The sequence below is a fragment of the Harmonia axyridis genome, chromosome X, assembly GCF_914767665.1.
Source record: "Harmonia axyridis chromosome X, icHarAxyr1.1, whole genome shotgun sequence".
Taxonomy (NCBI): Eukaryota; Metazoa; Arthropoda; class Insecta; order Coleoptera; family Coccinellidae; genus Harmonia; species Harmonia axyridis.
The window spans coordinates 20535238-20550575 of NC_059508.1; the positions used below are offsets into that span (position 1 = coordinate 20535238).

At 32.8% G+C, this 15338-nt stretch overlaps 1 protein-coding gene across 1 annotated transcript in view; it reads right to left on the bottom strand.

Annotated features, from left to right (window-relative positions):
* Positions 1 to 15338, bottom strand: part of LOC123686351 (protein let-756) — a 170924-nt gene that overhangs the window by 3537 nt on the left and 152049 nt on the right. The window contains exon 2 of the mRNA XM_045626415.1: positions 2225 to 2328. Coding sequence (XP_045482371.1) covers positions 2225 to 2328 — 104 coding nt within the window. The remainder of the gene's footprint in view (positions 1 to 2224; positions 2329 to 15338) is intronic.

Consider the following 15338-nt stretch of genomic DNA (forward strand, 5'->3'; position numbering starts at 1 on the left):
AAAAATACATAAAACGAGTTCAGAGGCAAGAATATTTGAAGCGGGAGCATCACAAGGATCCGCTATAGGTCCACTGATATTCAGTTCATACATGTCTGACATTTTCAAATGGATGATATTGCACATTTAAAGGTACTTCAAAAAACATTGGACTTGAATACCTATAGAACTCAAACTGGACTAACCATTCAGAAAATGAAGAATAAAACTGGAAATAGTAAAAACATTTGTAGTCTACTACGGTGAACAAAATTGGATGAACATGAGCAAGAAAACAGACAAACGAAAAGTAGAATGGAAATAAGGGACAAAATATCTGTGTGCAATTTTAAATGAAAAATCGAACTATGTAAGGTAAATCTTATTACAGACTTGCACATCGTAAAGATGATGTTTGTACAAGAATTTGGCATATATTGTATTGAAAAAAAAAAGATTCAATGCAATCCTAAGTGCGGTTTCCTTTGACGTTGTTGGACTAGTGACGAAACGCATTTTCATTTTTGTGGGACAGAAAATAAACAGAATTTTGTAATTAATGTGCAAAACGACTATTTAGAAACCTTGAAGTTTTGAAGAAGATGATCGAGAGGATGCTATAGTTGAAATTCTGCTGCGAAAAGTATCAGAACACTCATTTAATAAATAAATTTCTAACCAATTCCGCTAATTAGAAGATCAATTCACAAAATACAATTGGAAGATACGGTATCAAAGGTACTTTGAAGCAATGATTTTATGTATCTGTAATTTCTTTTCAATTCATCATTCAAATCATTCTGCATTGTGCTCCACCCTGTATTTATTTCTTATGGGGAATTCAAATAAAAAATGTCGAGGATGATTTGAAGGGAAAAAAAGCAACGACGTAACTAATAATGTACAAAACAAAAATAATTGAGATCTTATAACAAAATCAATGACGTCTATCTAAAAAAGCATATTACGTGGAATTTGATAAAAACATTTGAGAATTTAATTCATTAATTCAAAAACCTACAACCATAGGAGAAAATTGAGAAAAACATAGAAAGGGTGTGTCGCAAATCAGTAGAAAATAACACATATATTTCCAAATATACTTTCTGACTTTGGTGTTGAATCTCTTCGATAACCCTTTCAATCATTTCCTCTCTTAAGATAAAAAAGAACTAAAGGATGTTTCAATGCGGGTACAAGAATCGAAGGTTCAATTAAAATGCATTGGATTATGAAGTTGACATTTGTTATTTATTTATAAAACACGCATCGTGTAAGGTGTATGAGGCTTTCTCAGGATCTGAATATGGCCTTAAATATTTGCTGACTTGCTGTGTCTTGAAAACTCTCGAATTCAAAAGCCTAAAAGTGTCAAATCGGAAGGGAGGTGGGACGATCAACAAAAAAATCGATTAAAAGCGTCAAATGTGTTTCAGAAGGTAAAGCAATAATTGAAGTTGAATGATACTACTTGTTATGCAGGCAGAAAAATATCTGCCAACTGACACAAGACACTGATAACCATAACACGTTCACCGTTTCTACGGTAGGTATCTCCAAGAAAAACAGCTTATTGGTTCCTACAAACTGGAATCCTCACCAAACCAGGACGCGTTTCCGATTTTCTGAGCTTCAAATGCAGCAGTTTTACCTGTCAATGAATCCATCGGTCATGACATAATCGATATGTCATGAAATAATCCATGTATCATTACAATGAAAAGTTTTCAAATGTGTAAATTCAATTCGAGACCTTTTCAGTTGAACTAGTCGAAAGAAAAAAGGTTTGAAATATTTTGTGGAAAAATAACTACTGCCTCTTTATTTTTGATAATTGAATATAACAGCTTGAATTTATGCATAATCAAATTCAAAACAAGACTTTGAAAACGTGAAAGAGACGCTTTATTATAGGGTTTCCAAGATCCGCAGTCGAAGCAGCGAAGTCCGCAACACAACATACACCCACATGTATTTGGTGTAGAGAGAAGATGCTAATTTGTAGGCGTGGGAAATCTAGTAGGAAGAGAAAATTCAAACATTGAAGAGTAGAAAAGTTGTTGGTTGGAAATTTTAAATTATTTGTTTTGTTGTCACATCTAGTAACAAGTAAAAGTGGTTCATTTTGCGGTGAAGTAGGGTTTGTAATGAAATGGAACTGGAGATAATGTAATATTGAGAGTGAAATCGAACTTGTCAGCGCTTTTTCTGAATTGTAGCATATAGGATATCTCAAATGACTTACCGATCCGTATAGTAGTCCACAAGCATCCATGCACAAATATTGACAGGAGGCTGTTCCCTGGATTTTCATCTGGCCAATGCCAACGGTGGATCTTTGCAATATTGCTGGAAAGAAGAAGAAAATCAGTACATATTTACATAGAATTACAAATAATTTGTTTTGTCTGAGAGAATCAATTTGATAATGTATCACTAATATCACTGCGTACTTTTTGACCAAATGTCTGTAAATTCCTGATTTTGATTCGGAAAATGTCTAAAATGACTTACTGAGGGTGACTTACTAAATGGTCGCCATATCCACGATAATTCTCGAATGCAATTAGCTATTTTTTACCTGTAAATTTCGATATCTCAAAATCTATCGGCCAAAATTTTCTGAAGTTTATCAATAAAATGAGTTATTCAAAAATTCAATTATGTAGCTTTCATATGAATTGACGAATCCGAGTTTCAATGGAGAGAGCGATGTCATCCGAAATGAATAATCTAAATTTGAATACAAATGTTCTTCTTGAGTGATTTGATGGCAAAATGTACTAGCAGATATACAGGGTCCTGCCGACCCAAAAGAATTTCCTTGGAAAGCAGTCTCCTTGTACTTTCGTTTCTGCATTTTAGGAAATTATTTTCAAATAAACAGGGTATTCCCAAAAAATATTCAACAAATGGTTGATTTTCTTGAATGGATCATCCCATATATTTTGAATGGCCTCAAATATCTCTATCATGATGCAAAATATCAGAGATATTTTTCAAACAGTACATATAGTACCTACATCTTGTTCAGAGAATAAGTTGAGGAAACAGTGTTTCTGTAAAAGTTATCTACCAATTACAAGAAGGTATAGTAAAGTATATATATATTTTTTTTAAAAGAAAGATTTTCCTAGTCATCACTACTAAATGATGAAGCTGTCATATACAGGATGTCCATTATTGATGTCCGAATATAAAGAACAATTGTTATTACTCGATATTTAAAAATGTGCAGATCGGGAAACCTTCTTGATCGTCTCAACGAAAACAATGTGTAAAATGTATTGGACATATGGGACATTTCGAACAATACGAACGTGATTATAACGTCTGTGACAACGAACAATTGTTACAGATAGTCTGTTTTCCTTAAATTTTTCATAACATCGGTAATATTGAATTTATTTTATTAGTTTGGATTATTTTGATTCGACATATAAATTCATGATTTCCAAGATAATTACTTTGATTTTCAATCATAAACATCTTCAAGAGCAAATTTAGGTTTGGTTCATTTCAACTCTTAGTTATCTTGTTAATTACGATATTATGTCAGAGGAGAAGAAGCTAGCACAAAAGTTGATATGCCATTTGAAATACACAAAATGAGGTATTTTTTGCTGAAAAGAAAACATGTCCATAATTAATAATTCTTCATCGATAAAACCATTGGAAAAATATGACTGATTTTGTTCACTTGAGAATCGTGAAATTCATTTTCTTACTAAGCCCGCAATGAGAATTTTTTGATACACAGAACTTCTCATCTCTTAGCAAGTTTCCAGATATGTATTCAAATTTGAGGCGGCTACAAGAATAACTGAATTATAATCGTAAAACTAATGAAATAAATTGTATGATGTCGATTCCCTTAATGTTTGGTTCTTTCAAAAGTAGACACCTTGTACAATAAATAACAAAATCGAATCTTCCAAGCATGCATCAGATCTTTTCATATGCTTCGTCGCCCTCGTCCAGAACATTTTTCCATGAAGGCAATAAAGGATATTGTGTTAGATGTACCTAGTATTTCTATCTATGTTTTCGTGAGATGTCGCTGGTTATTTGAGTCAGATTTTTCAGCTAAATTCTCGGCTAAATTACATAAGACAAAATACATGAATAGGTGAAATCTACTCAATTCTTTTTTCCTGTTTTCAAAATTATAGATAAAAATAACAGAAATCAAGTAGGTACTTGATTGCGAAATAACGGTCTGAAGATTCATTATAAATTGAAAAAATTATTAAGAGAATGTTCACGTTTTTGTTTTCCTTATTTTTCATTTGAATGCTGGAAATCTTAGTGTTCTATTGCTGACAAAGTTTTCGATCTCACCGCGTATTTTGAGATATCTCTTGGCATTCATTATTTTTGGCTCGTGGGGTATATGTGGAAGAAATGAGTATAAATATTGATATTGACTTCAAAGATGTTTAGATTCGCGGATGCAGGGACTGAGGAAAGAAACGGATATACCATCATCTTGAATCTGATTAAATAGTGACAATCTAGAAAAATTAATGGGAAGGATATGTCATGTTTCCATGAGAGCACACATATGCCGCAATTATCTTGACAACTTACTTATAGTGTGGGGAATATTCAATAAATATAATAACATTTCTCGGGAAAGTAATGTGGAATTTGATCTTTTTATTTTAAATTTCACATATTTCTATGTTGAAAATGAAATGGTTATTTGACGAGTTTAGAATACTTCTCAAAGTACATATTCAGGTCCCTATGGACCACATAAAAAATGTGCATTTCCAAATTGTCAAAATGTAATTCTGATGTGATGTGTGTTACGTCACTTTGAAAGGGTTTTCCAAAAGATATGATACATGAAATGATTTTAATGGCAACACTGAGAACTATTTTTGACATTCCTTATGTATTCGTTTTGGAATTGTTGATTTGTTTTATCAAAATCAGTTTTCCATGATTAAATGACATAACCTGTTGAACACAAATGACATGAAATGTCAAAAATGATACAATGATTTCCTATTGAAAAATCATTATATAATGAACAGTGTTTTCATTCATTCGTTTTGAAAGCATGACATCGAATGAGAAAATTCATAATAATTATTGAAAAAATTCAATACCTACATAAAATTAAAATTATCCTTCTTCTAATAGTAGATATTTTGTTCAGAAAAATATTTCAAAATGAATTTATATAGCATATGAAAAAAAAAGATCGTGTATCGTTTTAAATATTGTTCAGATGGTCCTAGAGAATATCATAAAGGGAAATCGTTCGTTTATTGAGTGTATACTAATTAATTTGATCAATCGATATCGAATAGTTTATTCTAGTGAATGTTTTTCTGACAGTAGTAGTGTTTATAATCATGTCATGATTTATTATTACAATCATCTTTCAATTATCCATTGAAAGTCGAAAAGGTCACTCAGATTATTGTTTCAAATTTTTCTATTCATCTTTAATATACACAAAATACATTATGTATCTGAGTGCGTATCGAAATACAGTCAAAGAACATGGACTCTCACTATTAAATCCAGAATTAGCTATGTTTGATCGTTAATTTCTTTTTCATCAAGGACAATAGATACATAAAGTTTGAACTTGTGAATGAGATCAAGTATTTTATGGCCTATTTGTGTTGTCTCCAAGAATGCAATTTCTGAAAATTATGGTATGGACGACAATAAACGAACTATTTTTTTTGATCGATAAACTTCTGACATCAATACATTTTCAAGTAATATAAAATAAATATACACAAAAATACAGTTCCTCCACCCACTGTTGATATTCAAGTATTTATGCTTCAATTACTCCTCAATTTTCAACAACTTGAAATATACGATCTACTCCTACTCAACCCTCTTATAGGTGCTCATAGAGCAGTGAAAGTTTGAACAAACCCAAGAAGATTTACTCACACCAAGTATCCAATAGCGATGATGTGAATTGATAATTAAGAAGAAAAAGTATTTTCGAAAAAAATTGACTTGAACACGGAGACAAACTTATACGAGACAGTCGAGACACAGCAAACGCTACCACTAAATCACAACCAAGCGAAAACTAACCCAATTTCTCGCTTCTCGATCAACACCAGATTATTGGTAACATTTTTCTGTATTGTTCCTATTCTTCAACTCTGTTTTTTTCATATCAATTTAATCATAAATGAGCTTCGTCACAGTATAAAATTTCTCTAATTCTGTGGTTATTCCGTTCATTCTTCCACATCTTGTAGAAAAAAATCGTGCGAGAATATATCAGAAACGGACAGTTTTCATGGTTATATTTTATTATTATATGTTGGTACTCCGAACTTTCCGCCACGGCTTTATCTGTCAATTCGTCAATTTGCTTCAAAGAAATCAGTTCTGCCAACCAACATTTTTTAATGCAAAAATCACTAAATGATATTTATGGCAATATTTTATTAATTTCAATAAAAATGCAATGAATTAGAGAAAATAAATCAAATAATTTGACAACTTTGTGTCTAATCCTTCACAATAATATATCTGTATGATATATTCAGTTTATTTTTGTCTTGGAATATATTCCAATTCTAAAAATGACAAATTTAATAATCAACCAAAAGAAAAATTCAAAATGACTAAAACTGTACAAATTGAGTAAACGGTTAATAAATTGAACAACTAAATTAACATAAAGACAGACGTACGTTTCGGAATTTTTGTATTTAATAATACAAACGTACGTCTGTCTTTATGTTAATTTAGTTGTTCAATTTATTAACCGTTTACTCAATTTGTACAGTTTTAGTCATTTTGAATTTTTCTTTTGGTTGATTATTAAATTTGTCATTTTTAGAATTGGAATATATTCCAAGACAAAAATAAACTGAATATATCATACAGATATATTATTGTGAAGGATTAGACACAAAGTTGTCAAATTATTTGATTTATATTAAATATCCTTCATCAAGAAGACTCATTAAACTTTTATAATTAGAGAAAATAATGTATAATACAGAAGGCTCATTCTACCACTCGTTCATTCAAAAACTCGCCACTTCGTGGCTCGTTTTCGAATTTTGAACTCGTGGAAGAATATCAATGCCTTCTGCACTTGTATTATAAATAACTATTTTCGATGAAAATGAGAAGTGTCACTTTTCATGGCGAGCCTGTGTTTACCCGCCGATCGTAGTGAGGTTCAAAGTTCAAACGAAAATTGTGATTTCTCAGATCATTTAAAGAATAAAGTCCTCTGAACATCAGCCCGCAAATGCTCTGCTTTCAAGAATTTTGGAATACCCTGTCTATGGCCGTTCAAAATATTGTTTTTCCGATCATTTCAAAACTATGAATTCGACCTAGATGAAGTTTTGCGATATGAATAAATGTTTGTGTTGTTGACGTCGTCAACACCATTGAAAATCAAGCAATGCATCATCAGAACCTATAATCTAGTTAAAAATGTATGTGGTCTCCAACGGCGCAAGAATGAACGGGAGCTCAAATATAATTGTGGTAATTTGAGAATTTTTTCCAAACGATCATCATTTGAAAAAATAAACCCAAAAATTAATCATGTTGTGTAAGTTCTTATAGTAATTGATTATAGTGCGAGATGAAACGTGAAATGAGTACCATCTGCCGCGTAAAAAAAAACTATTTTATGAATAGAGGTTATCACCCTACTTTCATAAAACACTACCTCAGTGTAGTTGTTAGTGTACAAATCTAACAGGTGAAGGCCACTCCATATATTATCGTTTTATAGTCATGAATGGATAGAAATGATTGAGCTATTATCTGTTTTACGAGTTTGATTCCTTGGTGGAGATGTTTGACCTTACGAAACTGGAAGTATTGTCGTGTCAAGATCAAACCCTTATTCTTGAGCAAGTATTTCGAATACTCGTGATGTTCCTTTGGAATGTAGATAAGGATCCAACAAGCTCCGAGCATTTTCGAAACACTAATCATCTTCCGAAAAACTACAGTTAACTTGACTTTCACAAGATTTGAACGTGATCCGAGTCCCAATTAATTGCAAACTTTTCATGAGCGTAGTCAATCGTGAATTCTAGACTCCTTTTCGAAAGTTAAAATTTCTTATTTTCTTCTTCAATATTTCTTCTTAGCAGTGGCGGCTAGTGATATCTAAGATAGTAAAGAATATCAGAAAAATTATTATTATTGTAACATACATATATTTAAGTTTACGGACAAAGTTTATCTTAACTTTGCCAGTTGCATGATAATCATTCTAAAAAATATTATTACTAATATTTTATTGATGATAATATGATGAAAATTCTGAGAGGGCTGAGAAAAAACTTTAACCTGCTGAATTGAACTGCAAGCATTATTTGAAAACAAATTAAATGCGTATGTATAGTAATGTGAGTAATTATCGCTTGTGGTGGTGTAGATTTGATTTTTGCCCGTTAACAGTTTACTTCCTCCTACATTACACTAATCCCATCATATATGTTTGAGACACTAATTTTGAATGCAAGTCAAATTTTCCTAATTTGCCAATTAAAAATTCAAATGAATCTTCAGCAGAACTTGCATCATAAAATCACATGAATCGCTCAACAAGTTGGTAATTTAATACATAACAGACGATTGTAAATGACAGCTTATGTCAGTTGTTTCATCAACTCGTCAGGAAAAATATATTTTGAAATGTTTTTATTCACAACAAAAGCAACGGAATAGATTAATTCATTTTGTATGGTTTTAGATGTACCTGAAAAACTGGTCTACTTTTAATATCATTGTAAATGCACAGCCAACAAAATAATTCATTCAATGTTATACTGCCAGTAAGCCAGTCGTACTTTTCATACCATGTATTTTTCCGACTCCACTTATTGTCACAAGACATTTACTTATATCTGGAACATGTCGCTTTACTTCTTTAATTATGCTGAATTCATCCTGATGGAAATGACTCGAAAAATGCTGCTGATTCATCAAAAAGTTTACAAAATCACAAGTACTTCGAATAATTTCATTTACCTTGGGAATTTGAAACGACTCACTCGGTCCCGCTAAATAAATTTCGTCTTCTGGATGTTATTAAGTCGATGAACAAAATGAAAAGTCAAACTTACACGAGACAGTCGAGATACTGCAAACGCTACCACCAAATTAACAACGAAGCGAAAACTAACCCGATTTCCCGATTAACCCGAATAATGCAGAATAATTGCAGTTCGCCGCGGATCGAGGCATGCCTCAAATCTATCTTTAGAAGCCTCCTTCAAAGGGTAAGGAATATTCTCGATTTCTTGTCGCGTCGATGTAGATAACACGCTAGACAAGGAAGAGCGTGAGACATGCCTCGAACCGTTCACTAAAAAGTAAACTCTTTAAGAAGAGAGGAAATTATGGAACAGAGACCCAGTGCCGTAGCATTTGATGTGAAATTGAGGATGAGATGGATTAATAAAATATTCGATTAATACGCCAATACGTGTAATTTCCAGAATTCATTAGGTGAGGCCTCTGCCTCATGCTTCTGAGACAAGCGAAGTGGAGCAAGCATTGTGATCACTTTTGAGAAAAAATGTTTGCTAGCAAAATTCCAGCATCCTGACCAACACTGGTTCGTTTCTGTTTGACCGCACATCCTTGTAACAGCCTTTACATCTACAAATCTCATTCGATTTTGATGAAATGTGTATTCAGTTTGTACAGTAGATCGCCTTGTTCGAGCGCAAACGTGAAATACCCAAAATTTCAATATCATCCGATTCCTATGAAATTTGGTATAGGTATTCGGATTAGGATATTACAGGTTCCATGAGAATTTTAGCATTTTTGAAATTACGTGCGTTGCGCATGCGTAAATTGAAATTTCTCGTGAGATAATAATGTTACAAGACCGAAACTCAAAGTAATAGCTATGTAGGAGCAAAATCACTAACTTGGATATATTTAGTTTTGATTCTTGTATTAATTTACAATAAGTTTAGAAATCACCAGAAATTGAGCATTGAGAGGGATTATCACCACGTGATTTTCCGCGTATCAGTCAAACTTTGGTACCGATTCATTTCCACTCTGGCACTGCTGCCATCGCAGCAGTTTGGTCATCACCAAACTTTTAACGGTGTACGAAGTTTTACATTCACTTCATCTTCTTTCTTTTTTCGAAGCAAGTAAATAAGAGGCATCACTGTACGGCGACTTTCACGAAATTATAGTTTTACCTCTTTTGTAATGATTTTCGGTAGGTTCTTTTCAGAAATATTTTGAAAATATATCAGTGCTTTGTACAAAGTACATATCATCAAATTTTTTTTCATGAAAAACGGAAAGTTAACCATTTTTTTTTATTCGCAAATTAATAATATAACTATATAATAACTTTCTTTCATGTAAATACCCCATAAAAATTTATTGAATTGCAAGAAGAAATATCTCTAATTTCGTTTTGAACTGAACAGCCACGTGGTGGTGTTTCCTCTTAAGGATTGTCGAAATACCTTATGCTGAACTTTTGTCTCTAAAGTTATCTCTGCGTATTCTAGAGTAGTACCAAATATGTTATTCGAATTTAAATGTGAATAGGTGGTTTTGAACTCCTCATGACGTCATGTGAAAAAATTGCATAACTTAAGATGCTGGAATGCCAATTAAGAAGGCGATATTCTAATAATGTTCAATGCTGACAATTTCGAACTGGCCCATCAATCGTTGTGTTCTGAAATCCTAATAGTTTTTGTCGCACCATTGTTCATATATCCTTCATTCATAACCCACTTATTTCCATAAATTATCAGTATGATAATAATGATAATAAATAGCTATCGCATGAATTCAAACAGTCTTCGCAATTTTTATCGTCAGTGTACATACGAGTATCAGGAAAAATCATTGTGCTTCTGGGAAAATTTTTATTTCCTTTTACCTCGTTCCAAATTAGGAATCTCCCATTATATTAATACCGATAATAGCGGTTGTAATTAATAAAAAGAGAGCGGCTAGCAGGAACACAGTGGCGTATCAGTTACTTTCCAAATCAAATATCTAATTGCGTAAAATTTCATCGGATAGAAGTTTTTTGGTTGCGTTTCATAATTTTTTTCTCATAGTTTTCATCCTGACCAAAGTATGTTCGTTAATATAAATGTGCTCATAGTACTGTTTTTACCACAACCAGAGAATATAATTCCAATTTCAACATTGGTTATGGTAGAATATTTCATTCAAGTTTGCGGAATTCAATTATTTTCTTTACAAAAATCAAGTATTTTCGACAAATTATGTAATATTCTATGTTATGTAATATCCTCGAGGATTAGAAACTTGCGATCATTCACCTCAAAGAGTCGAATCGTTGAAAATTTAAAAACCTTTGGGATTAAAACCAGACAGGAGAACAGCGTGCTTTGCGTAATTTTGGTTAACGAATTGCATTAAATTTTCAATTCTATTAATTCATGAGTAGGTCTGAAGGAAAGGATATAATCTGCTGAAGCAATTCTCAAGGGGTGTTATTTGGTGGATTTGAACCTTCAACAGAGAAGACGAGAAGGGTAAAATTGATGAAGTCATTATTATATCTCATCCAAGAGAATCCTTTCATAATGAAATCCGCGAAATAAAAGAATTTAGCATCAATTGCTCGAAAATCATATATTATTTCCTTCACTATTAATAATAGATAAAAATATATATTATCCTTCAATCGCGAAAGTCTGCAAATTGATACTATCTAGATTAAAATCTTGAAAATCGAATTCCATCTTTTGGTTGATATTGACTGTACAAAAAGTTGTGAATTATTTTCAATAATCGACTTTCGGAATCACTCGAGGAAAAAAATGCAACCTCCCCAATGGAATTTCTACAATTTACGTTTTGGAATGACAGATAATCTAAATATTTTTCATCGGAAACTCTGAGAATTATTCACGTAAAATTTAGAACGAAAATCAGTTGTGAAATCGCGCATCAATCAAGATTACAATCTATGAAGTCTTACGTTGAAAAATCAAGGTATTATATCGAGAAAAATTCGTTTTTTTAAGAAATTGAATACTCAGAACCCTGTTATACTATAATTGCATTGAATATTTGTATTTGAAATATTCTTTGGGAAAGAAGGAAATAATTGACCCTTATGTAATATTTGCAGTGTATCTATTCTTATTTTAATCTGATGTCGTTACACCAAAAAGCCAATGAAAGGGATGGTTATTGCTGTGTTCATTTACATTTACACACCTCGTCAAATATCTTGGCCCCCTCTATCAACTCAACTTGTTGAATGTAACACGACAATTTTTTGTTTGCGGAATCTTCACTATCTTATCACTTGAATGAAAACAATGAACCAGCAGAAAATGTTTCTTGTTCGGGAGAATACAGGTGTATTCGAAGTTAATCAGTTTTCAGCGAATAACGAGACTTGTGATATTGAGAATATTCCGTGGAAGATTGCGCAACGTTTGAATATTCAACGGACTTCAGTAGGGCACATAGTGGCCTTTTTCCTGGAAACCGGCAGCGTTGCCCGGAGATCAGTGCATGGTCGATCCAGAGTAACATCTGCAAGGAAGACCATCATATCGCAAATTTGACTCGAACGAATCGAACGGTATCTGTAACAGCCCTTCGAAGTAATTTTTTAAGGACCTTTAGACGAGTAGTCTCAACCAGTACCATAAGGAGACGGTTGCATTCCTCAAGAGTACCTCGGCTATCACCTGGACATAGGGCTACCTTTGAACTAATCATTGTTCCTCTGCGCAAATAATTAGAGGATAAGTTCTTCAAGAGATAAATATCCAGAGAATGAACTAGCCAGCAAACTCACCAGACATGAATTCCATTGAGCACGTATGGAATTACATAGGGAGAGCCATATCCAATCGAAAAAACCCAACTTCAACTCTTCAGGAATTGAGTTTAGCCCATTTTTTCTATTTTGTCTCATCCTGGATCCTGCATAAAGTAAAGAGTGTAACAAACAAAGATTTTTCTATCAAATATATTGCAGTTGAAATAGAGGAAAATATTCATCTCATTCCCAGAACAAGAATTGTTCATTTCTTGACAAACCTAGGGGGTCCAAGACTCTTGACGATGTGTGTACATATATTCTTTAGTGGAAAAAATCAACTAGTCCTAGGTTCTGAGAAACTCAAACATAACCTTAAGAATGAACAATAAGGTGGTTTGTTGGTGAAAAATATCAACGGTGCATTTAAAGGGTGGATAGGATACAGTTAGATCTTTTACCGTTCTTCTAATCATACACAAAATCAAAACCACCGAATCGAATTCGACAATGGCCGAACTAGAGCAGCCGGATTGAGAAATGACGAAAATTCACCTTGGCTCTTGTCATTTTCGTCTACGTGATGTGGAACCCTAGCCGTAAAAAATTCAAACATTGAATAAAATCAGTTTCAATGACGTGAACATTGAAATAGATTGCGTAATTAGGTTTTGCGAATTGTGATACGCGAAAACAACTCGATACGCGACTGTACTCACGTACCGCTTTTGCCTCCTAACAACCGGTATCTCCAATCCTTTCAGCGAATTAATGGGAGGACCAGTAGCGCACCTTGAGGAAGGCCGTCGGTGACCAAATGCCTACTGACCACACGTAAGAAGTTTCGCGTTCCAATACTCGATAAGAATTGAAATGCGGCACCATTAAAATTAATTGAGTTTGGAATAATTGCATCTTCTTTAGTTCGCAGGGATGTACTGCAGATGTACTGTGTGGAGTAGTCTGTGGATTCCAGAAAACACAAAAAGAAACTAAAATGCGATGTTTGGATAACTAAATTTTACATTTCATGAATTATAATTAATTTTTCGTTGGGATTGTTGAGAAATCCATAAACCAATATAATTTTCAATTGCGAATAATTCATTGCGATTCTTGAAATGTCAAATTTAGTTATCCATTCATCTAATTTTAGTTTCATTCTATGTTTTCCGGAAGTCACTCCACACAGTTAGAAATTTCGGTTTTTCCTCTTTTGAAGTTCTTCTATAACTATCAAAGTATTCATTTTAGGTATAATGTTTGCTTTAGTAACCCCCACTATTGTTGTACGTAGAATCGATTGAAATAATATCATAAAAGATATAGGTTCTCATTTGAAAATCTTGAGTTTTGATGGATTTGAGTTGTTCGAGTTCATGATCTTCTTATAAACACCCTGTACATTTTTGGTCCAAACTGCTAACATTCTTATAATACTACGTATTTGAAAAATAGAAAGAGAAAAAAAATATTTCTAAAAAAGCTTTTTCTGCCGAAATATTGAAGAAAATGCGAGACTCACCACCACCATTTTTTTATAAAATCCCTTTAATTCATGAACCATTAAGTTTTTAACCAAGGTATGGCACATTGCCGAAATTGTCATCAAAAAAGCTATCTAATGATGCAATAATATACTGGGTGTGCTATTTGAAATAAGGAAGTAGTAGTCTGTTTCCGGTATAACCGGAAGTTGTAGAGATCTGAAATTATTTTAGGGAAAAAGATCATTGTTTCAAATCCCAATGTACAAATTTTCAGCTTAAAATTATAATCAGTTTTTCATAAACGTTTAATAGGCCATCCCGGTGAATCACCCAGTATAATGCGTGCTCCTTTCAGTTAACGTTAATTTGTGACATGTTAAAAAGTACTCGTTCATTCCTCTCGTGTTATTCTGATTTTTGAATTTTTGAAATTAGTTGATAAGTTCCGGAAAAAAGTAGGCTTCTGTAATATATAATCCTGGTACAGTAAGAATATTGTTTCTTTTAAAAGTTCCTCTGCAAAATGTTCGAAATTTCCTAGTAAACATGATTCTAATGGCGAGCTTCATTGTGATGAAAAGTGGTTCGGTTTGTGAACTGGCGCCCCAAAGAATCATTCCATATGTTAGTAATGAATGGAATTTGGAGTAATAAATGGTCTTGATCTAACTATTGCTGACCTGTCTTCTGACAGCCCTAATGAATAACATACTGAGTTCAAACTGGAAATTAGTTGACCACATTAAGATCTCCAGTTGAGATTCCTATCAATTGTGATTTCTAAAAACTTTATATTTGGGCTTATTTCGATTTCTTTGTCATTGATATTGATATTCTTTCGAAAATTGTGTTCGATCTTGTGCTAGAGAAATACATAGTATTTGTCTTTTTTGTATTCAACCTGAGATCACTCCTGTTACACCAGACTGTAACTTTTATCATTGTTGCTTTCATTATTATTTATTCATTAAATGATAATACTAATAATAAGAAGAGGACCAGGAGTAAGAGGACCAGAAGTTTGACGAGAACCAAGAAAACCACAAGGACCGGACACGACCGAGCTCTACCCTTCTGATATTTTAAATATCTGG